General features: G+C 46.1%; 1 protein-coding gene across 1 annotated transcript; it reads left to right on the forward strand.

The window, feature by feature from the left end:
- The first annotated feature begins 7,261 nt into the window (after nucleotides 1–7,261).
- Nucleotides 7,262–12,260, forward strand: Dnajc28 (DnaJ heat shock protein family (Hsp40) member C28). Its single transcript, XM_057764777.1, has 2 exons — nucleotides 7,262–7,476; nucleotides 8,851–12,260. Exon 2 carries the CDS (start codon nucleotides 8,879–8,881, stop codon nucleotides 10,025–10,027), a length of 1,149 nt encoding a protein of 382 aa, XP_057620760.1. The 5' UTR covers nucleotides 7,262–7,476; nucleotides 8,851–8,878; the 3' UTR covers nucleotides 10,028–12,260.
- Nucleotides 12,261–25,264: the final 13,004 nt, after the last annotated feature.

Raw genomic sequence — 25,264 nt, forward strand, 5'->3', positions numbered from 1 at the left:
AAATCCAACAAAGGGTTCCTAACAGATCATTAAACCTTAAGTGTATAAGGTTGAGGGTGCAGCTCAGCAACAGGTGAGCCTGCACCCCAGGCCTTTGCCACTCACCGTCATGCTGTCCCCTCTGGCTAGTAAGAAACCTCCACCCAGGTGCATCAAAGCCTCCCAAAAACAGCGTTGCTGAGGCTGTCCCCACAGGAAGTGTGCCCCTGGGGCCGGGGGAAGATGTAAAGGACGCGCTGTGGGTGTGTAAAGACACACAGCAGAGGAGACAAGAGCTAACTAAAGTCCATGCTCGGCTTGGTCCTCGGTACCGTAAGCACAGAAAGTGAGGAAGTTAATGTTCTAGCTCTACATTTCACGCTGATCTCCACCCGTTTTTCCCTAAGGACTGGCCTCCGTGGAAAGTAGCTGATCCCATGTCTCTAGAGAAGAGCCACGTGTCTGCAGTGTCCTGGAAACAGTACACCTCAGAGTAGCAGAGCTGACTGGAAGGCAAAGGAGTCCTAGTAAGGGACTCCCGTTGTCCGGCTAGTGACAGCATGGGGAAGAGGCAGCAATGTCTGCCCTTCTAAGGTCCCAGACCCAGTTAGTTCACTGTGGGGGACCAGTGAGCTTGCTGGGCGTCCTCACAGCTTAGGTGCAGAGGTTCTCAAAGGGTGTACATGCCCCTCCCCCGACCGGAAAGTTTATTCAGCGGAGCTGCAGCCCCCTCCTCCTGTCTTCCCTGGCCTGTGTACTCAAGCCCCTCCCCAGGCCGCTTGCAATTAAGGCAGAGTTCCATACAACAGGTGGGAGCAATGGCTACGGTGACTGTCTTCTGGCACCACCACCCCCACCCCCCCACCCCCCGCCCCGCCAGGGGCTGTGAACAAGCCCAGGTGCAAGTATCCGCAGCTGAACTTCCAAAATGAAGTTGCTTGGCCTGGTGATAGTCAAACACAACAGAATATTCCTTAGACGCTGAATGTGAGTGACCATTGGAGTACAGTGGTAAAAAAGAAAATTAAACCAGGTGGTGGTGGCTCACACCTTTAATCCCAGCATTCTGGGAGGCAGAGGCAGGTGGATGGATCTCTGAGTTCGAGGCCAGCCTGGTCTACAAGAGCTAGTTCCAGGACAGGCTCCAAAGCTACAGAGAAACCCTGTCTCAAAAAACAACAACAACAAAGGAAAATTAAATTATGAAGACCTTATTGAGTTAGTAAATATGGGTATTTATCACTTACTCCGGAGATCATTTGGTTCTGTTAGTCTACTCAGAACTGATCCACCTCTTATTACACACTGTGTTCCGGCAGAAGGCTCTGGTGGGGTAGGAGTGTCAGTCAAAGGAAAGGATTTGAGTTCCTAAAGGTTAAGTAAGACAGATGTTCTGTAGGGTGAGAGTCGTTTCATGGGAGTTAAATTCTCAGGATGTTAAGTGACTGTCTTAATTAATCTACAGATATCATGCAGGGGACCAGGGAGATGCTCAGCTCAGAAAGGCTCCTGCCTCCGAGCCTGACAACTTGAATTCATTTCCCAGGTTCCACACAATAGGAGAAGGCAAATATTCCACATGCATGCACCATAACACATTCCCCTCCTGAACCACACATACAATAAATAAAAAGTGTAAAATTTAAAGCCAGATGTGGTAGCGCATGCCTTTGATTCCAGAACTTGGAAGGCCGAGGCAGGTGGATTTCTGAGTTCAAAGCCAGCCTGGTCTACAGAGTTTCAGGGCAACCAGGGTTAGAGTGAGATCTGTCTCCAAAAGTAAATTATTAAAGTACAATATATAACGTAATAAGAAAGCTTAATAGTTAATTCTTCCTAGTTATTTTTTTCACTGGAAGTGAAAAATAATGCTAAAAAGAAGGTTCTTAGGCAACATCATTTTCTTAAATGTATTTTTGCCTTTAATCCCAGCCTTCCAGAGACAGGGTGATCTCCTGAGTTGAAGGCCAGCCTAGTCTATGGAGCAAGTCCCAGTACAGCCAGGCCTACATAGTGAGATCATGTCTCAAAACAAACAAAAAACTAAATAATAAAAAATGAAATAAACTTTTACATCAGCTTACATGGTTTTCAGATACATGATTTTGGTTTTGGTTCTCAAATGTGATTTTAGATAGGGTCTCATGTTAGCCAAGCTGAACTCACTTCAGTATATGGAATATACTGAACTTTTTTCAAATACATTCGTATCTTAAGTTTTTCTGTCGAGGCATAGATTCACAACCACACCACTCCATCCGCCACACCCCAGAGCTCAGGCGGTGTCACCAATGCTCTACAGAGCATCTGAGTCTTTGTCCTCTGTTATCCCCTCGGGGGACGCAGTCCTTTGTTGTTCTGCCTACTTACCTTTCCATTAAGATTTCTCTACTAAGTAATTGGTTCAGGGCTGGTTTTACGTGCCTTTAAACTGAGGATTTGGAAGACGGAGGCAGGTGAATCTCTGTGAGTTTGAGGCCAGCCATGGCTACGTAGTGAGAACCTGTCTCAAATATATATTTAAAATAAGCAAGTGATTTAGGGATTTCTGTTTGGAAATAAAGCTGACTGCTTCTAATTGGCTTAGCCTGCTTTTATTTGAACTGAAGTTCCCAAAGAAGAGCCACACCTTTGTTACAAGTTCCTTCCACAGGGCGGACGCCCTGCTCTGAATGACAGGAGAGCTGGAATGTTGTCTCTCCAGAGGCAAATGTTCTTGGGCTAGCTTAGGCCCTTAGATTGTTATGTCACCCACCTCTCTGAGTGATCAAACACGTTTGAGACTCCAATCCTGGAACGAGCAGACTCCTAGCTTTAACACAAACAGCCTGCAACAGATCCCAGGCAGATGTTTCCAGTAATGTATTTGAGAGACTTAACTGGTAATTTTCTTTGTTCTGTTACCATAAAAACAAAATGAAACTGTTACCATGCTGCAGTGTGGATTTGGGAGGTAACCTGAGTCTGTTCTTGGACACTTCTGCTTGCCTTTAGAATAAATAACCTTGTATTCCCTTTGAGCCAAGTGTGTGTGTGTGTGTGTGTGTGTGTGTTGGCATCAACATCTGTATAATGGAATGCCACAAGATATGTGTACACTTTCTGTCTTTAGCTTTGTTGGCTCACATTGATGTAAAATCCATATTATATGTTTTTCTGAATCACAGTTCTGTGTGTGAAATACCACAGTTCATTCCGCTGATGCCATCTGAGCAGTTCAAGTCTAGTGCTATCCTAATAACTACTGCTGACCTTATCTTTGCTTTTCTGCTATGTGCCTAGAAGTAGAATTACTGGGACACCAAGTATTGACGTCTTCAGCCTTAGCAGACTCTGCCAGTCTAATGCCAAGTTCTCTGAGTAATCCACACTCAAACCAATGGTTTGAGCACCCACCTACCTGATGTTTCTGCCATAGGATTTGAAAGATGCCTTGATTTCTGCATTCAAGGGAAAGTTAGTGATCTAAAAAAATATTGCTCTATGTGCAAGGCTTCGTGCCAAATGATCCACATGCATTATGTAATTCTCACAAGATCAGTGTCTGAGGCAATGATTACTTCCTCATATGTAAGCAGAGAACGAAATACCACTTATGTCATAGCGCTGTTGCAAGGATTTAGAAACTAAAGCCCATGCCTCTTGGTTCTCATCAGTTCTCTTGACTGATGAGAACCTCTTGATAATGCAGAGTTAGAATGTTACAGAGCCAGAACAATGCCAGGTGGTGGTGGGCAAATGCCTTTAATCCCAGCACTTGGGAGGCAAAGGCAGGTGGATGGATGTCTGATTTTGAGGCCAGCCTGGTTTACAAAGTGTGCTCCAGGACAGCCAGAGCTACACACAGAAACCCTATTCTGAAAAAAAAGTAATATAAAAGGCTGGGTGGTAGTGGTGCACGCCTTTAATCCCAGCATTCAGAAGGCTGAGGCAGGTGGATCTCTATGAGTTCAAGACCAGCCAGCCTGATCTACAAAAGCTACTTCCAAGACAGGCTCCAAAGCTACAGAGAGTCCCTGTCTCAAAAAAACTAATAATAATGATGCTAATAATAATAATAGAATGTTACAGAGTCATAACCAATTTATCTTGAGCTACTTCTAGTTTAATTTTTTTTAAAAAAAATTATGTACATTGGCATGAGGGTCAAATCCCCTGGAACTGGGGATTACAGACAGATGTGAGTGGCCATGTGAGTGCTGGGAATTGAACCTGGGTCCATCCAGAAGAGCAACCAGTGCTCTTAACCACTGAGCCATCTCTCCAGACTCCTGGCTTACCTCTGTTTTTAAGCCATTCCTCTCTGACCAGTGTCTCACCGAACAGATAATCATACAAAGCTTCACAATGCATCCTTAGCTGACTACTGGTTTCCACCATACCTAGCCGGCATCCGAAACCTGTACCCCATTTTCTCCACTCTACTGGAGTACTCCAACCTGTGGTCCCCACCCAGGGACTTGGTAAATGCCTGGATTTATGACCTTCTTTGTTCTCTCGTGTACTTACTTCCACTGTGGAACACATTATTCTGAGCAGGCTGAACCTGGCTCCTCAGGCAAGTTCATTCATAGAGCTCAGAATAAACTACTTCTTATTCCTTTTGGGGTGAGAGCTGTTTGGGTTTTATTTTTGTTTCTGTTTTTTGTTTGTTTGTTTTGCATGGACTTTTTAACACAGAGTAGTAGTTACCCCAATGCCTGGCAAGCAGCAAATACTAAATACACATTTGCAGTGGTATATTATTTGTATTTTGATAAATAAATCGTGCCTGAAGAGCAGAGGCAAAGCTAAAACCACTAGAGGTTAGTAATGGTGGCACACACCTTTAATCCCAAAATTTGGGAGACAGAGTCAGATGAATCTCTATGAGTTCAAGGCCACCCTGGGCTACACAAGATCAATGCAGAAATAAATCCAGGCGGTGGCGGCTCCCACCTTTAATCCCAGCACTAGAGGGGAATATGAAACGAAAGGAGACAGAGTCTGTCTGCTTAGTTTATGGTTGCCTGGCCTTGGTAGAGGTAAGACTTCTCTAGTGGCTTGGCTGCTTTGTTTTCAAGTTGAACCCCAGTTTCTGTCTCTGGGTTTTTATTCATGCTACACTCATATACTACTTTTTAAAATATATTTTATTTTACATCTAAAAGCATTTTGTCTGCCTATATGTATATCCACCACATGTGTGCCTGGTGCCATAGAGGTCAAAAGAGGGCATTGAATCCCTTGTGTCAGATGATCGTCACCACCATGTGGGTGCTGGAAACTGAACCCAGGTCCCCGTCAAGAGTAACAAGTGCTCTTAGCTACTGAGTCAGCATATAGTTCCACATTTACTACTTTAAAAATTATTTTATTATTTTATGTGTATAGGTATTTTGTGCACATGTATGTCTGTGCACCACATATGTGCCTGGTGCCCACTGGGGCCAGAAGAGGACATCAGATGCCCTGGAACTGGAGTTACAGTCATGAGCCATCATGTTTATGCTGGGAATAGAACTCAGGTCCTCTGGAAGAACAGCCAGTGCTCTTATCTGTTGAGCATCTCTCCAGCCACCATATTTATTATTTACCAGTATTCTGACTTTATAGAGAAGTAATATCTTGTCTAAAGTTGGATTTTCAACTCAAGAAGTTTTTATTTGTTTCTTCAAAACAATCGAGAGGGAACTTGAAAATGAATAACTTTTTTTTTTTTTTTTTTTTTTTTTTTTTTTTTTTGAGACAGGGTTCCTCTGTGTAGCTCTGGCTGTCCTGGAATTCTGTAGTCGAGGCTGGCCTCGAACTCACAGAGATCCACTTGCCTCTGACTCCTAAGTGCTGGAATTAAAAGTGTGTGCCACTATCACCCAGCAATGAATACGTTGATAAGAGCACTGACTGCTCTTCCGGGAAACCCAGGTTCAATCCTGGGAACATACTTGGCTCACAACTATCTATAGCTCAACCTGGCGCAAAGGTATACATACGTTCAGGCAAAACACCCATGCACATAAAGTCTAAATAAATACATAGATAAATAAGGGCTAAGGAATTGACACAGTGGTGAAGAGCGCTTATTTTTATATTTTTATTTTTTTATGTTTTCATTTTTGGTTTTTCAAGACAGGGTTTCTCTATAGCCTTTGGGGCCTGTCCTGTAACTAACTCTTGTGGGCCAGGCTGGCCTCAAACTCACAGAGCTGGGATTAAAGCTGTGTGCCACCACTGCCCGGTAAGAGCCCTTATTCTTGCAGAGGATCAGAGGGATTGAGTCCCAGCTCCACCTTCTTCTCTCTTCTCTCTTCTCTCTTCTTCTTCTTCTTCTTCTTCTTCTTCTTCTTCTTCTTCTTCTTCTTCTTCTTCTTCTTCTTCTTCTTCTTCTTCTGCTATTTGCTTGCTTGCTTGTTTGTTTGTTTGTTTTCTTTGTGTAGCCATGGCTGTCCTGGAATTAGGTCTGTAGACAAGGCTGGCCTTAAATTCAGATCCACCTGTCTCTGCCTCCTAAATGCTGGAATTAAAGCCCTGCACTGCCACCATGACCCCAGGAACAACCTTTTCTAGTCCTCACGAGCATGGCATACACCCAGTGTAAAGATATACAAGCAGGCAAAACATCCATTCACATAAAGTAGAAGGGGGGGGGCTGTTAAAAAATAATCAAGAAATTGCTATACCAGGTGGGAGGGGAGCTTGTTTAGTTCCGCTCATGACTGAACTTAAAGCCACAGACCTCTCATTTTTTCCTCCCCATTCCAATGCTCCGAGAGTGCTTGCCTAGCATGCACAAGCCCTTGGCTTTCTACCCCCAGCAATGGAGGCAGAGGCCTGCAACTCAATGTCCTCCTCTACTAGATAGTGAGTGTAAGACCAGCCTGGGCTAAGCAAGATGATGCGTGTCAAAAAAAAAAAAAAAAAAACTAACACTACAGAGAAACCCTGTCTCAAAAAACCAAAAAAAAAAAACCAAAAAACCTAACAAACTTCCAACCAACCAGAAAGACTAGCAGAAAGAAAGACCATCTTTCTAGGCCTAAGGAAGCCTACTGACAGTGCAGGTGTACCACAGGGGCAAACAGCTTAATCTTCCTCCGTCTAGAACAATTTATCGAGGGCGGGTGCTCTCCAAATCACATACACGGTGGAGTCACGAACCCATCATTCGGTGCTGCAACTCCTCTGGAGGCCCCAAGGACCCCCTCCGCGCCGCACCTGCTGTAGAACTACATTTCCCATAATCCCAACCGTCCAAACCCTGCCCTCGAAAGCGGGTGGAGGCGGAGCCTGTTGCCCCCTGGGTTCAACGGGCGTCCCGGGTGTTTGTCCTCTGCCCCGTGGGTTATGGTTCTGTAAAACGAGGTCGGTGTCCCTGTTGAGGGAGGCCGCCTGTCGCAGCGAGGAATGATGAAGGGCTCTGCAGTGTAGCGCGGCAGAGGCGGCCGAAGCAGGGCGAGCGTGCCAGCACAGAGACGCAGCCGGGGGCCGCGAGCCGCTGAGCCCCGTCGGTCTGTGAAGGTGAGTAGGGGGTACAGCGGCACTAACAGCGCCCTGAGACACCCCTCACCACGGTGAGCATAACTACCAGCATTCCAGACAGCTCTAATATCCACTGACCCCTAGCTTATGACATCGGGGTTCCCATGACTTCTAAAACGTGCCTTACAATCAAACGTCCGGTAATTGACATCTAGTAATCCTCTAGTACTTCTTTCATTGCTTATGTCAGTGTTCTGTGTCTTTCTCCTCAGGACCATGCGTTTTTAATATGGCAGGTGCTCACTCACCATCCTGCCTTCCCCCCCCCCCAGCACTTAGCCAACTGTGAGGTGCTGAGCTTAAAGTCTGTTGCACGCTTGGTTCTTTCTGTTCAGTCTAGTATCACACACACTTAGTACCTGTCTCTGATGCTCCCTGTTTGATATGCAGCAAGTTATTCGTGACGACCACTGTACAGTATCTGCCAAAAAAAAAATAAAATGAAATGGTACTTGGGGGAAATTTGCAATTTGCTGAGCATCACGAACTCTGGAGACAGAGGCAGGCTGACCTTGAGTTCAAGGCCAGCCCAGAATACTTAGCGAGTTTCAGGACAGCCAGAACTGTGTAGAGAAACCTGTCTCAAACAAACAAACAAAAACCAGTCAAGCCAAGTCTTTACTGAACCCCTAATCATTTGTCATACCTTTAACATGATTTGATTGAGTTGCTTAACCTTCTTTCAGGACCTGCTTTTCTTATAAAATGAGAAAACTGGATTAGGTGAATTCTAAGACCCTTCTAGGTCTAACATATGCTTGGTGGGCAGAAGAATTCAGATTGTTTCACAATGTGTAATTGGTAACATCAATGTCCACCTTCTAGCTAACATCAGTAAAATAATAAATATAAAAAATGTATATATTGCTAGGTGGCAGTGGCACACGCCTTTAATCCCAGCACTTAGGAGGCTGAGGCAGAGGCAGGTGGATCTCTGTGAGTTTGAGGCCAGCCTGGTCTACAAGAGCTAGTTCCAGGACAGGCACCAAAGCTACAGAGAAACCTTGTCTCAAAAAAAAAAAAAAAAAGTATATATTTTTGCATAGCAACTTTGTTACAAAGAACTAACTTTTTCTTTTTTATATCCATATGGGTGTTTTGCCTACAGGAATGTCTAAGCACCACAGGCATCCAATGTCTGAGTAGGCCTGAAGAAGGTGTTAAACTCCCTAGAACTGGAGTTAGGGACATTTGCTAGCTGCCATCTGTGTGTTGGCACCAAACCTCAGTCTACTCTCTTTGCCCCCAACAGCTGACACTTACTAAGAACATGTAACCCACACCTTACTTTGTTATTGAAAGAAAAAGAAAATTACTGATAATACAGGTTTGTTGCTCATCGCTGTTTTGTAGGTCATGGTTAGGAAGAATTCTGAATACAATGATAAACACAGTATGCATGAAGATGGCTCAGATCTTAAGACCTCATCTCATAAATGCTTCACTGATTCCTCACGGGGTAAAGATGCTGTCAGATCCCGGATCTAGGATGATCTCAACCCATAAATCCAAGAAGAAGATGAAAGAGTATTATAGGCTGCTGAATCTAGATGAAGGATGTTCTGCAGATGACGTCAGGGAGTCTTTTCATGAGCTTGCCAGACAGTATCATCCAGACAGTGGCTCTAATAAGGCTGATTCTGCAACATTTATAAAGATCGAAGAAGCTTATCGGAATGTGCTTTCCCACGTGATAGAACAAAGACAGGCCAGACAGAACAAAGATGAAGACACAGAAGAAGAAGACAAATTCAAATACAGTACACCTCAGCACCGGCATTACTTAAGCTTCGAAGGCGTTGGCTTTGGGACACCAAGTCAGCGAGAGAAACAGTACAGACAGTTTAGGGCAGACCGTGCAACGGAGCAGGTGATGGAATATCAAAAACAGAAACTTCAGAGGGAACACTTTGCCAATAGCATAACTGTCAAAGACGTAAGACAGAGCAAAGAACAAAAGATAACTCAAGCCATAGAACGCCTGGTGGAGGACCTCATCCAGGAATCAATGGCCAGAGGAGACTTTGACAACCTCACCGGGAAAGGAAAACCTCTGAAGAAGTTTTCTGGCTGTTCATATATTGATCCCATGACTCACAACTTAAACAGAATATTGATAGATAATGGATACCAACCAGAGTGGATTCTGATGCAGAAAGAAATCAAGGATACCATTGAGCAACTTCGAGAAGGACTGTTAGTATCTAGGAAGAAACTTGGGAACCCTCTGACATCCGAAGGGCAGAAACAGTGGAACCAAACCTGTGAGCAGTTTCAAGACAACATCCGAAAGCTAAACAAGCGAATCAGTGATTTCAACTTGATTGTTCCCATCCTCACCAGGCAGAAAGTCCATTTTGATGCCCAGAAGGAAGTGCTCAGAGTCCAAAAAATGTACGAGGCCTTCATAGAAGCAAATGAAAGCACAGATGAAAAGCCAGCCAACGTCAGCCAGGAAGAAGAGAAAGCGCCCAGAGTCAAGACAGGCTTTCTAAACTGGTTGACTTTGTGGAAATTCATTAAAATTTGACTCTTTTGACATTCACGGTCATTCCTGCTCTGGTCAGTCTTGAGTTGCCCTGACAGCAGCTATAGAACCTGAGATTGGTTGTTGTACCCCAGGGACCTGAGAGTTGTGTGCCTTTTTAGTGTTTACAGAACTAAGCACACCCCTGGTGATAGATGAAAAAACATAAGAAACCAACTTGAGAGAAAATTTATAGCATTGCTATGAATAAGGTTGTGGCAAGAACAAGGTCCGCCTTCTGAAGGGAAGGTTGAGTCAGGCCAGTCTGCAGTGATGGGTAGGACAGACTCAGATCCTCGACCCGCTTGGGGCACTCCTAAAGCCTCAGTGGAACTCAAAGGCAGTTGCTGTTGACATTTCTAAATGTAGGTATTTAAACAACAAAACCAAAAGATGTATTTTTGAAACCCAAAACTGAAGAAGTTAATGAAATTTAACCAACTAAAGTCTCCAAATGAAATTTAAAAATCTCAAGGAAAAAAAAGAAGGGGTATGGAGAAACAGCGGGGGAGGGGGGCTAGGGTTAAGAGTGCTTAGTCCTTGCTGCTCTTGCAGAGGACCAGAGTTCAATTCCCAGCACCATGTCAGGTTGCTCACAACTGCCTCGAACTCCAGCTTCAGGGATCCAGTGCTCTCTTTGGCCTCTGTTGACACCTGTGTGTGTGTGTGTGTGCGCCTGTGCATACACACATAGATATACATACACATAAATATTATTAAATTAAAAATCTCCAATGACAGATAGTTTTTGCAGGTTTGCTACTGTATATTTCTGAGCTTTAGCTCCAGACTGTTGAAAAACTTTTGAATCACCTGCTGGATGGAGGAAAACTGAAGGTCAGGAAATAGCCTGCTGGAACTCTGGTATTTACAAAGACCTTCCCTGTGGGCACTAGACACAGAAACAGCCAGGCAAGTACAGGAGCTAACTTAAGATCCACTGGCTACAGAAGTTAATCTTAAACTAGTTGACTTAAAAGTTCTAAAAAAAGGTTCCAGGCCGGGCAGTGGTGGCGCACGCCTTTAATCCCAGCACTCGGGAGGCAGAGGCAGGCGGATCTCTGGGAGTTCGAGGCCAGCCTGGTCTATAAGAGTTAGTTCCAGGACGGGCACCAAAGCTACAGAGAAACCCTGTCTCGAAAAACCAAAAAAAAAAAAAAAAAAGGTTCCAATGCTAAAGAGTTTGTATTTTTGTAACTTTTAGAGGGGGCAAAAATCTTTACAATCAGCCGGGCAGTGGTAGTGTACGCCTTTAATCCCAGCACTTGGGAGGCAGAGGCAAGTGGATCTCTGTGAGTTTGAGGCCAGTCTGGGCTACAAAACGAGTTCCAGGACAGGCTGTTACACAGAGACCCTGTCTCAGAAAACAAAAGTCCTTAAGAGTTCACGTCTGGTTTGTTCTCTGGTCACAAGTTGAAAAGGTAAGTTCCCATAAACTCTCCTTAAGCCCCACGGTGTCCTAACCCAGACTCCCTAGAGACTTTTCAGCAGCATAAGAACCCAAATTACTGTCTTGGGAACCCAACTTCCCATCTTGGGGTCCCTTTGATAATGAGGTATTTGAAGTTTGTTCCTTGGCGGCTTTAGCAAATGACGAGACAGAAGTTGATGAGATTGTTTTTCTCTCTTTCAGCATATCTGGGGCTCTCGGGTTTGGCTAATCACTTTGAGCACAGAGTTGGGTACCTAGGAGGAAACCAAGGTGGGTGGAGAGGAACCAGTCCATCTCCAGACAGCAGAGAGATGGAATTTGGAAGAACAGCTCCTGACACTGATTTGGGGCCAAACAAGTCATTCTGGAAAGTTTTTGATGATTAAACAAAGAAACCTACATCCTCAAAGGAAGTCGGGGCCCTTCTGCTTCCCTGAGTCCTCAGAAAGAAGTCGGGGCCTTTCTGCTTCAGTGATCGGCCATAGTTAGCATAATAAGCAATTCTTTTCTTTTATTGGAGTTATTTGGCTTTTAAGGTGATAGTACTATATATATATATATATATATATATATATATATATATATATATATAAAACTATAAATGAAATTGTCCAGCAATATGAAATATAGTTTTGTGATAGAGTATGGTTCCAGAATATTTTAGAAGCCTATTTTTCTGTGATTCATGTTTAAAAATGGGAATTTGGAGTAAACATGAATGAAATAATTTTCAGTATTGTACATGAGAAGGTGAAGTTACCAGGAGATTATTAATTCTGCTACCACTCACTTTGTTTGCAAATGTCTATATTAATAAAATTATGTTAATGATTGTCCAGTCATCCATTGTTCTATAACAAATAGTAAATGATAACCACATTTTAACAACCCGAGTGAATTTTTAAATCTTTTTTTTAATTCTTGTGTAACTATTTTCTTTTAAAATTTTTCTATTTATTTGTATGTGTGTAGGTGTTTTGCTTGCATGTATGTTTGTGCATCATATGCATGCTAGATGCCCAGAAGTGGGCAGATCTCTTGTGTCTGGAGTGATAGAAAGTTGTGAGCTACCAGAGAAGTGCTGGGAATTGAACCTAAGTCCTCTGGAAGAACAGCAGCAGGTACCCTTGACCCCTTCTGCCCTCCTTTTTCTTTTTTGTTTGAAGCAGTTTCGTGTAGTCCAGACCTCTGCTTCCCCCTCCCTGGTGCTGGGAGTGCAGGTACGCATCACTGCACCTGTTTCTGTAGAGCTGGACTAGAACACGCAGGCTTTCACACACGCTAGGCCAGCACTTGCCCGGCTGAGCTACACCCCCAGCTCCCCCAAATCTTTTTGGTGGATGACAGACATCTAACTGTAGCACCAATCTTCACATAAAAGATGATTTACGTAAAGACAGCCTCATTTTAGTAACCTGTCCAGGAAAGGGCGTGCAGGGTTTTAGTCTGCTTAGGCGGAATTGACCCCTGTGCTGTTGCTGCCAGCTCTTCCGCTTACCGATAATCGGTCGACCTTCACGGCTGCAGCTGTGATCAAAGACCCTGGCGAAAAGCAGCTTGGGGAGGAAGGGTTGAACTCCGCTCACTGTTCCTGGTCAGAGTCTGTTGTTTTCAGGGAAAGCTGGGCACCAGGAACTTGACACTGCCAGTCCTATCGCATCCACAGGCAGAAGTGGAGAGACACGAACGCATGCGTGCTGCCTGCTCACAAGCTTTTTCTATCATACAAGTCAGGACCCAAACGCAGGGAATAGTGTGGGTCCTCTTTTAAGTAAGCCTTCCCACATCAATGGAGGCCAGCGAGAAAACCCCCACCCCTGATCCCAGGCCTGCCCAAGGCTAGTCTGATCCAGTCTGATCTAGGCACTTCCCATAGAAACTTCTCCAGTGACTCTGAGGTCACACCAAGTTGACAAAACTGCCTTTGTAATTTCAGAGTGCATTGACAGACATGTGCAGATTTCCGCCTTTTTCTCAGCCCCCTTTGCACTGCTTCTTTCTCTAGACCAGGACTGGCCCAGTGACCTGAGGCTGGAGCCTCAGATCCATAGGCCCAGTTTCAGCCCTAAAGCTGAACCCCAGGAGAACAGCCACGGTCTGATGTCAGAAGGAGAGAGAATACTTCCAGGGACAAGCAAATGTGCATTATTCAGTCATAAAGGGTAGGAGTAGCCCAGTGAGGGTACCCCAGCAGCTGGTAACAGGAAGTGCATCTAAAAATAATATGCCAGCACTTGGGAGGCCTTTAGTCCCAGCACTGGGGAGGCAAAGGCACATAGATGGCTGTGATTTTGAGGCAAATCTGACAGTGAATTCCAAGGCCAGCCAGGACTACATAATGAGACACTGTCTCAAATTAATGGAAAAATAAAACTCAAGCTAAGAGGCATGGTTAGGAGGAGCCCATGCCTAGGAGGAGCATTGCCATGCTCCCTGGCCATATAATAGTTTCCCTCTTCTTAGAAATGCCATCCATCCTGTGGTCAGTGTTTTGTCTTCCACTGTCTGTTGATGTCAAGACTTTTACTATCACTCCATCTGAATTCTCAGCTATAATTGAGGGGACCAAATGGACTCCTCATCCTTAAATGTAACCCTGGAATACAGACTTCCTGGTGTGTCTGTCATCACCGCACCCTGGCCTTAGGCAGAGGACAATGGACCTCTCTACATCCGTGTTTAAAGACAACACAAATGTTGTAATAGCCCCGGCACCAACAGCTGACACTAGAATGGACCATCCGGTCCTTTTCACTTAAGGCTCAGGCATCAGGAGAGGGGAAACATCTTTAGGATGGGACAGCCTCCCCTATTGCTTTCTCCAGTTTGCTGTTGAGCCTGGTTCCCAGCCTGCTGGAGAATGACAGTCACGGCCATGTCCCTCAGGGCCCAAACCGTCCTCTGTTCATCCAAAGTCTAGAGTAGGGCCTAGGGAGGAGGGGAATTTCTTTGCCACCAATGGCAATTTCAAAGATCTGGTTTCCTGCCAGGCGATGGTGGTGCACGCCTTTAATCCTAGCACTTGGGAGGCAGAGGCAGGCAGATCTCTGTGAGTTCGAGACCAGCCTGGTCTACAGAGCTAGTTCCAGGACAGGCTCCAAAGCCACAGAGAAACCCTCTATCAAAAAAAAAACAAAAAAAAAAAAAAACAAAAAAAAAAACATCCCAGCACTTGGAATGCAGAGGCAGGCGGATCTCTGTGAGTTCGAGACCAGCCTGGTCTACAAGAGCTAGTTCCAGGACAGGCTCCAAAACCACAGAGAAACCCTGTCTCAAAAAACCAAAAAATAAAAAAATAAAAAAAAACAAAAAACAAACAAAAAAGATCTGGCTTCCTGTGGGAGGGCCCAGTCTTCACCCTTAAGAGACAACAGACCAGATGCATGCAGACACCTCAGTGAGCTTACGGATGTTCTCAGAGAGACCCAGAGCTGCAGGAGGGTTCCTACCTGGGGTTCACAGGTAAAGGGGACATCCGTGGCGCTGAAGTTCTGCTGTGAGCATTTACCCGCTGGTGTTGATGGTTGGTTCCCGCCTCCTGTTGCCGGTAAGCTTGCCTCTGTCCACTCTCTCATCCAGCTACAGTGCATTAATCCATCTGGTATTACTATAAGTAAATGCCCGGGGAGAGCTATCTTTAAGAGAGACTTCCACGTAGCCGACAGCACAGGAGACAGGGGGTGGGGGGGTGGGGGGGTGGGGGGGTGTGCAGCCCTGCCACCAGCCCAGGCCTGAGTTCCCTTGGTTGCATCACGGCTGGAACCTGACTACAGAGAGATTGTATCTGCAAACAGGAAGCCAGAGAGAAACTGGGTAGGCCCAGGCTCATGCTTTTGTAATAACCGTTCAGGAAGAACCAATTAGAGTCCTAGGTAATATACCCAGATCGCTTCCTGGAATGCGTCCCCAGTTAAGCTAGCCCCCTCCCCCAACTGAACTGCATCTCCAATACTGGTGGGATTGTTTCTTGAAACAGGGTCTCTAGTCCAGGCTGACCTATACTCACAGCATCAGGAGCTGGGATTACAGGCATGCAACACTACCCTAGGCTCTAGACCCCATTTGATGTGGTTTTTATTAATACTTAGTAATTATTCATAATTATGGTCTTCATTATGACATTTTCTTTTTTTTAATTTATTTATTATGTACATAGTGTTCTGGGCACCAGATCTCATTATAGATGGGTGTGAACCACCATGTCGTTGCTGGGAATTAAACTCAGGACCTCCGGAACAACAGTCAGTTTTCTTAACCTCTGAGCCATCTCTCCAGCCCCCTCATTATGACATTTTCATACATGTATTTTTTATCACATTTACCCCACTGCCCTTTCTTGCTCCCTGCCAACTCCTGCTGATTGTCTGTCTGTCTGTCTGTCTGTCTGTCTTCTTATTTATTTATTTGAAACAGGATCTCACTATGTATGTATGTAGACCAGGCTGGCTGGGGAATCAGAGATCTTCCTGCCTCTGCCTCCCTGGTTCTGCCTCCCTGGTCAAAGGCATAAGCCACAGCACCAGGCTCGCTTATCTGTTTGTTTAATTTTGAACCTGTCTCACACAACCCCCAAGACTGGCCTCAAATTTGCTATGTATCCGAGGTTGACCTTGAACCTGCCTATTGAGAGTGCTGGGGTTGCAGGCATGTATCGCTGTGCTGGGTTTATGTACTGCTGGGCATTGAACCCAGGGCTTCAAGCATGCGAGGCAAGCAGGTTACCAAGTAAGGTACATCTCTAGCCCTAGAGACCACCGCCCCCCTCTTAAAAGACTCCATCCGTACCACTCCCAATAGTAGTACCCTATGGACCAAAATTCTAACACCCGAAATGCTGGGGACAAACTGACAGTATATATCTGTGCCAGTGGACATTTTCTTAACTGATGATTGGTGTGGAAGGACCTAGCCCACACTGGGAGGTGCTGTCCCTGGACAGGTGGCCCTGGGGTGTGTAAGAAAGAAAACTGAGAAAACCAGAGGAGCAAACCAGTAAGCGGAATTCTCCTGTGGTCTCTGCTTGGGGTCCTGCCCTGGCTGCCCTGTAACTAGGAGCTGAAGGAACACCCCCCCCCCCCCCGCCAAGCTGCTTTGACCGTGGTGTTCATCAGAGAAACAGGAACAAAGCTAAGACCCGGGTTGGCCCTGAGAGTCTCAGAGCTTTGCTTAAAGAAAGGGTGACAGCGTTGTGGTTTTGGTGTGGAGTCTTTTGCTAACTGTCGTCCAGCGGGCCTTGACCTTGTGGTCCTCTGACCTCAGTCTCTCAGCTCTGTCTTCTTTCAGATGGTCCATACCGATGGTGGCCTGCATCACTCATCTGGGGAAGACGGGACTCTTCCAGCAGGAAGCAAGGCCTTTTGAGTTGGTCTTGGTAGAAGATAAATTTCCAAGTTTGAAGGCAGCAAGATGGTTCAACCAGTGAAGACTCCTGCTGCGACACCGGAGTTTCCTTTCTGGACTCCACACGGTGGGAGGAAGAACTGACTCCCGCAGGCTGACCTCTGACCTCCACATGCATGCCAAGACAAGCGTCCCCACCGTGCCCACCCCATTACAGCTTCTAATTTCCATTTTTAATATGAGAAAATGAGGACCCAACAGATTCTGTTGATGGGTGGTGTCTTCAGGAACCACAAATTCAGAATAAGAGATGGCGGGCAATGGGTGACTGTGGGTGCAGGAAGGGGGTGCCTGCCAGGTGGAGTTACTGGCACAGAAAACAAATGTGTAGATGGTGGTGGCCATCAAGTTCAGGGCATCCAGAGTGTGACCCTCACATGAGGCCTTTCGCCAAGCCTGTTCTGCTGGGTCCCTGGGGCAATGGGCACCACCTTCCACAACTAAGAATTGTGACTGAAAGAAATGACATCGTGAGGTTCCCTCTCATAGTGTCAGGGAGACAGGAGCTGTATGCTGCATTATAGTAGGTGAGACACACTGGAATCTCTGTGTGTCTCTGTGCCGTGTGTGTATGTCTGTGCCGTGTGTGTGTCTGTGCCGTGTGTGTATGTCTGTGCCGTGTGTGTGTCTGTGCCGTGTGTGTCTGTGTGTCTCTGTGCCGTGTGTGTGTCTCTGTGCTGTGTGTGTGTGTGTGTGTGGTCTGAATCAGAAGTCAGCCTTGGGTGTTGTTCCTCAGGTATCGTCCATCTTGTTCTTTGAGGCAGAGTCTCTCATTGACCTGGGGCTCACCAAGTAAGCTGGGCTGATTGACCAGCAAACCTCCAGGCATCCTCCTGTCTCTGCTTTCCCACTGCTGGGGCTATAAGTGGGAACTACTACACCTGACTTTTCATGTGCACTTGAGCACTCACACTCAGGTCCTCACGCTTGTCTGACAAGCGCTTGACCGGCTGAGCTAACTCCCCTCTGGCTAGAATCCCAGGCATTTTGCAGGCCTGAGCTCTGGGGAAGATGACTGAACCTCATTGTCCTACAGATTCACACAATGCATTGTGGGGGCCGAAGAGCTGTGCCTTTTAAATAATCCAATAAATAAACCAGACCAGGCGCAGTGGCACACGCCTTTAATCCCTGCACACTTCAGTCAGAGGCAGGTGGATCTCTGTGAGTTTGTAGGCCAGCCTGGTCTACATAACAAGTTCCAGGACAGCCAGGACTACATAGGAAGACTCTGTCCCAAAGCAAGCCACAGACAAACAAACAGAAACAAGGATGAGCTCTAAGTTGTATCCACTTACTCTCTGCAGTTTATAGGAATTGATGTTCTGCCCTTGGCATAAAAGAGGCTTTTACAGCTTTAAAGAAAACATCACACGATTATCCCATTCAGGCAGATAAAGGGGCACGCCTGTCACTCCAGAACTTGGGAAGCTCTCTCTCTCTCTCTCACACACACACACACACCTATAGGAAAAGGGCTGGGACCCTGGCTTTGACCTTCAGCACTGCATAAACTGAGCCTGGTAGTGCCTACCTGTATGAAATCTCAGCACTCTGGGGGCAGAGGCAGGCAGGTAAGGAGTTCAAGGTTTCCAGGGAAAACAGCAAATTTAAAGACAGTCTGGGCTACATGAGATCCTGCCTTGAAAGGAAGGGGGAGAGAAAGGAATAAGCAGTCTATTTATATGTGACGTCCAGAACGGGTGATCCAGAGAAAGGACACGATTAATGGCTGTGCTTGAGGCTGTGGGAACTGGAGGACATGAGTGATAGCACTGCACCCACATGGGTTGTGGTGATGCTGTAGTTAGGAGGCCACACTAAAAACTGCAGAAGTAAGCATTTCAAGTGAGTGGTTTTATGGTTCATCGAAAACTTTCCCCCCAATTATACTTCTGCATTCCCAGCCCTCTGGAGGCAGAAGCAGGAGACTCTGCAGTTCAAGTCTCAGCTGGGCTAATGCAGAACTCTAAAATAACTCTAAAGCCATTTCTGACAGCTCTGAGGCCAATTCTGAGGCCTCTCAGCAGTAGGGCTCCCCCTCCCCTGGGAACCTAACAACTGCACATGCACGTACTGAGATGTTGGGGACTTTCCATCTCCCTGAGTCCTTGTGAGTGTTCTCCAAGTAGAGCTCCATTCCTAGAATAGGGACAAGATGACCCACAGATGTCCACAGATGTTTTGACTCAGTCCCTGGGAAAGGGGCAAAGTAACCCTCAAATGTTCCCTCTTACCTCACCTGATCTGGCAACTGCTCTCCAGCCAATTATTGGTAATAGCCCTTTGAATAAGCTAATCATAATAGTTAAAAAAAAACAACCCTCAGACTCCCTCCTTGTTTCTATGGCTTTTTGCTTTAAAAGTAGCCTGTACCAGCCATTTGGGGTCTTTCTGGCTTCTTGAATGCTGAAAGACCCTGTCGCGACAGAATTAATAAAATCCTCATGCTTTTACATCAACTGTGGTGTGAGAGATGGTCTCTTGGGGAAACTCCTCCTGGTAGTTGGTCTTCAGGGTCCAACACTACCTAGTAAAAGTTTCTCTTAAAACAAGCAACAAAGGCCGGGCGGTGGTGGCGCACGCCTTTAATCCCAGCACTTGGGAGGCAGAGGCAGGCGGATCTCTGTGAGTTCGAGACCAGCCTGGTCTACAAGAGCTAGTTCCAGGACAGGCTCCAAAACCACAGAGAAACCCTGTCTCGAAAAAAACAAGCAACAAAAATTAGCCCTGGTATTGTATGCCTGTAATCCCATCACTCAGGATGTGGAAACAAGAGAATCAGGAGTTCAAGGACATCCTTTGTCAGCCTGGGATACTGATACATGAGACCTTGTCTAAAAACATAAAATTAAAAAAATTCAATGCTCTATTATATATCATGTTGCTCCATGTCTTTGGGAAAGAATGAGTCTGAAGATCCATCCAACCTTCTCTCCCTTCTCCTTCTTTAACTTTGGAAAAAGTGGTCCAAGAAGTTGTGACCCATGGCTGGAGAGATGCCTCAGTGGGTTAAAGGCTGTTTTGCTCTTGCAGAGGACCCAGGCTCAGTTTCCAACATCTGTGCAGTGGCTCATAACCATCTGTTGTATCCAGGGGATCTGACGCCCTCTTCTGACTTCCTTGGGCCTTGCATACAAGTGGTGTTCATGCATATGGGTAGGCAAAACATGCCTACACTAAAAATGTTCTTTAAAAGGTTGTGACGCTGTGGTTTTTTGAAATGAATTGTTTCTGAGTGTCAGTGAGCTGGCGCAGGGAGGGGGGTGTCTGATAGTCTTACATATCTGAGTATGTGGAAGAGTTGAGGGGTTTTCTGTTTTAGGTATCTGCCTAACCATGGCTGCATAACAGCTAAAAACTTACACAAAGAACAGTGGACGCCTTGACTGGTCAGTGAAGTGTTACACGGAACAAGGTAAGCTGATAAATTAGGTTGCTTCAGGGAAGGACTTATAAAATTACATATATAGTAAGCATTTTTAGCTCTTGTAGACCAGGCTGGCCTCGAACTCACAAAGATCCGCCTGCCTCTGTCTCCCAAGTGCTTATAGTAGACATTTTAATCAGTACAGAAGAACCCCTTGTCCTCCAGAATGTCCCCATCCATACCTCCTGTGGTCACCTACTGGATCCAGTCCCCATGCATAGACTCTTCTGGGTCTCTGGTGACGCTCCGTGTCCACTCCATACAGGTTCTGTAACTTACATGACTCCACATAGAGGTGCTATGTTACAGTCTGCACGGCAGAGGCCCCGAGTGGCCTTTCTGGCCTGAAATCAGGATTTTAGAGACGCCTTAGCAGAATAATCCATTCGCTCATCTCTTCCACCTTGTAGAGGCTACCTGACCTTGATTTGCCACCTCCAGCTTCAAAGTCACCAAGGGCAGCCCAACCCCACCCCTTGCTGTAACTGTAAGTTTCTCTCCCACCCACCCGCTCCCAAGTAACCACTCAGAGGCTTCATATTATCATTATTATTATTATTTTGGTTTTTCGAGACAGGATTTCTCTGTGGTTTTGGAGCCTGTCCTGGAACTAGCTCTTGTAGACTAGGCTGGTCTCGAACTCACAGAGATCCGCCTGCCTCTGCCTCCCAAGTGCTGGGATTAAAGGCGTGCGCCACCACCGCCCGGCAAGAGGCTTCATATTAATTATAATTGTTTGTCCAATGGCGCAGGCTTATATTCCTAGCTAGCTCTTATGTTTAAATGAACCCATTTCTATTAGTTTATATTTTACCATGAGGGGCGTGGTCTGTTACCCCACATCTTGCTTCTCAGGTGGCTGCTGGCATTTCCCTCAATCCTGCCTTCTTTCTCCCTGTCTCTCTGCTTGGATTTCCCACCTACCTGTATTCTGCCCTGCCGGAGACCAAAACAGCTTAATTCATCAACCAATAAAAGCAACATGTATTTGCAGGGTACAGAAGGACCTCCCACATCACCTTGTTACATCACTCTGACTTTCTTCTGCCTCCCTCTTCCGCTGTGAACACCCTTCATAACTGTGCTGGATCCACCCACATAAGCCAACCTCCATCCCACTTGAAGTTTTACTTTATTATATTGGTATTTGAGTAAGAAATGTCCCCCATTGGCCTGGGTATTTGGGTCCCTGTTTGGTGGTGCTGTTTGGGGAGGTGTTACAGCCCTGTTGGAAGAACTTGGTGATGAGGGGTGGGCTCTGAGAGCTCACGGCCACTCCCCACTGCCCACTGCCAGTTCACCATCTCTGCTTTGAGGGTGTGATCTCTCGGCTTCCTGCTCATGCCAGTGCCTGCCCCTTGCTGCCATGCCTTCCGGCCACAATGGACTCGTCCCTCTGAGACAGTAAGACCAAATAAACTCTTTGTTCCATAAATTGGTTTTGGCAGTGGTGTTTTATCTTAGCAACATAGAGTAACTGATACAGTAAGCTGGCACGGACCGCATGGCGACCTTTGCTGTTTGACAAAGTTCCAACGTTTCAACATTGCAGACCACACTTCACGAGCACGGTTTTACTTTCATTCTTAATGATTCTCAATATTAATGTCTTTCCCTTTGGGAGATTTTGTGTGGGCTTTGGTAAAGGATAAAAATGTGTACATTGGTAGTCTCTCTAAACAAAATAATTCTTTAGGAAAAAACTCCACTACACTGTGCCCTCCTAATTACAGGAAAGTTAGAGACCAGACACACCCGATCCCAAGGATAAAAAGCCTACAGTTCAGGTCCAGAGCCTGAGGCCATTAAAGGCAAGAGTTCAGTTAATAAACGGAGAAGCTAGGCCGTGGTGGCGCACGCCTTTAATCCCAGCACTTGGGAGGCAGAGGTAGGCAGATCTCTGTGAGTTTGAGGCCAGTCTGGTCTACATAGAGCTAGTTCCAGGACAGGCTACAGAGTTCAAACCCTGTCTTGAAAAACAAAATAAAGTAAACAGAGAGAAATCAGAATGGCACAGTACAATAGGAAAGGAGTGAGACACCAGGACCTCCCTTTAGGAGGGAAACAAGGGGAATAGACCTATATAGCAAGACTAGGAAACTGTAGTACAGTGTCTGGTCCCCAGAAGACCTCCTTTTTCTGAGGTCAGGTATTTGGATAAGGGTACCTTGGGGGCTTGAGGAAAGCTCCTGCTTGATAAAAATTCTTATCTCTAGCAAGAGGAGCTTGTGGCCCTTCCAGTGACAGTGACTGGTGCCTACTGTCAGGGCCAATGCTAGATTCCTCATGCCATCTCACACGCCCCTCGTATCTTGTTTAGTCCTATGTGCAACTCTATAGAATAAAAAGCACAACCTCCTCCCGGCGTGCTGGCAGCCACCCTGATACCCCTCAGATCAAGTTCGTCTCCTACCTCCACCACCACTCCTCCGGCAACTGCACACACCCTCTGGGACTGATGCCCTGCCGAAGCAGGTCTTCAGCAGTAACAGAACGTATTTACAGATTCTGTGGATGAGGAAATGGACATGCTGGGAGGCTATTGTCCTGCTTCTGCGATAGCCTTTCAAAAACTTATCATTTGTGTGCAGAATTTATATACACAGTCTTTCTCTAATGTGGCCACATTGTCAACATTCTTCTATATCTTTCTTCGCCTGGTTATTACTAGATTTTAGCTCTATGTCATTATTTACTGAGCCTGCATGGTATTGTATGCACTTACGGGAATTAGAACTCTTTACTACCAGGCAAAGAAATAATAGTACAGCCAGCGGCAGAGGAGAAAGGAAGCTGAGGTTTATCGTGAACCAGGAACCAGATGTGGCAGAATGAGGAAGCATAAGTCAGAAGGTGGGGGCCACAACGACAATCAGGAGGCAGGCGTGAGATGCGGCTGGTAAGGAGAGGGAAGACCCAAGGCACGGAAAAGGTGAACCTGGCACACAACTGTGGCCTGCTTCTCTTGCAGTCACCGATTTAACCCTTGCAGCAACTGGGAGCCACGGTTCCTCACTCCCATATTAACCCTTTAAAAAAATCCTCTAGTCCCAACACTCAGCAGGCAGAGGCAGGAGAATTGCCACAAGCGCAAAGCCTGCCTGATAAATGTAGTGAGTTCTAGGCCAGACAGGGCTAAAGAGTGAGATCCTGCGTCTGAGAGGGAGGAGGGGAGAGGAGGAGGAGGAGGAGGAGGCCCACAGGGATTAAGTGACACATTGGGGGAGGTAGAATCAGATCCCAGGGCACCTGCAGTTGGTCTGATTCTTGAACTCTGTTCCTGTCCTACTCCAGGGCGCCGTGGAGACGCGGGAGCTCCATCCACTAGAGTGCTGTCTGCATGAGCTGACATCTTTGTCCTCGGTCCTCCCACGAGGGCCTCGACTCCGAGTGTTGTAGCACAAATTCTAATAGGTATTAATAACAAGAACCCAGGCTCAGATATTAGGCGTGAAAGCTGAGCGATCAGAGAAGCCGTGAAGCCAGCTGCTAGAAAGAACTTTACCTCTACCAAATCCTCAGCCAAAAGGGCGATCCTGTCCTCAGACTGCATCCTCTGACTGCTTCAGACTGCATCTCCAGACTTCACTGAGTCTTGTCTCCTTCTGTCTTATAGTCCTCTCTCTGTCCAGCCATATCCTTTCCTGTCTCCACCTCCCTAGTGCTGGGATTAAAGGCATGGAACTCCCAAATACTGAGATTAAAGGTATGAGCCACCACTGCCTAGCCTCTATTGGCTTAGCTCTGTACTCTGAGACAAGCTTTATTTGCTAAAACACAATCAACCTGTCACTACAGAGTGTCCGTACACAATACTGACGAGTGGAGGCATCATAGTGTGGTAGAGAAGGAACTTTGAAATAGAGGGATTTCAGTGTGGATCCGGGATTTTCAGTCACTAGCCTTGTGACTTTGAGGAGAAATAACACAGTCAGTGAGTGCTGGCCACACAGGCATGAGACTTGGACTCAATGCCCAAAGTCCACGTAGAAAAGCCAGGCATGATTACAGCTGGGAGGAGAAAGGCAAGTGGATCCGAGGCTTACTGGCCGTTCAGCCTCATTGAATTGCAAGTCCCAGGTCCCAGTGAGAGATCATGTCTCAAACAAAACAAAGCTCCCAAATCAAAGCAGAATAAAAACAAGTGAAGGAGCCGGTCAGTGTGGCACACATCTTTAATCCCAGCACTCGGGAGGCAGAGGCAGGCGGATCTCTGTGAGTTCAAGGCCAGCCTGGTCTACAAGAGCTAGTTCCAGGACAGGCTCCAAAGCTACAAAGAAACCCTGTCATGAAAAACAAAACAAAACAAAACAAACAAACAAACAAAAAAGTGAGGGGCAGTCAAGGATGACATCCTCTGGTTTCTACATGCTTGCACATACTCTTGAATACATACACCTGTTCATGCACACACAGAGAGATATAAAGCCCACCAGGCAGGACTGAGGTATTCCTGGGTCACAAAATGCTGGCTGCAGGATAGAGTCCTGATTGCAAATCACTGGTTCTCAGGAAAAGCTGCTCTTCTCCAGTGGGGCTCTTTGAAGAGGAATCCTTAGTTGCTACAATGATAGGACATTGCTACCAGCAGACTTTCTGTTTAGCAGAGTTGTGCAGGTATGCTCTGTTGGCCAGCACTCTTTCCGATTGTCTTCTAAGTCCATGTCGTCCTGCTTGATAGGTATTTCAAGCATCATGTCTGACCACAGGCAGGATGCCAGGTGTTTTTTAGTGTTCAGGGCAATTAAGCATAACCAGGAATTTTTCCTTGCTTCACCTGACTTGCAAATGTCCCACTAAACAGTCACATGAATGAAAAGCCTGCTCATTATCCAAGCCTACCATGGAATTATATATTACACATAATGGCAGCATATTATTTGCTTGCTATTAACTAAGCTAACACATACACAATACAACCACTGTGAACTTGGTTAATAAAAAAAATACGTGCTGGGCGGTGGTGGCGCACGCCTTT

The sequence above is a fragment of the Chionomys nivalis genome, chromosome 3 (genome assembly GCF_950005125.1).
Source record: "Chionomys nivalis chromosome 3, mChiNiv1.1, whole genome shotgun sequence".
Classification (NCBI taxonomy): Eukaryota; Metazoa; Chordata; class Mammalia; order Rodentia; family Cricetidae; genus Chionomys; species Chionomys nivalis.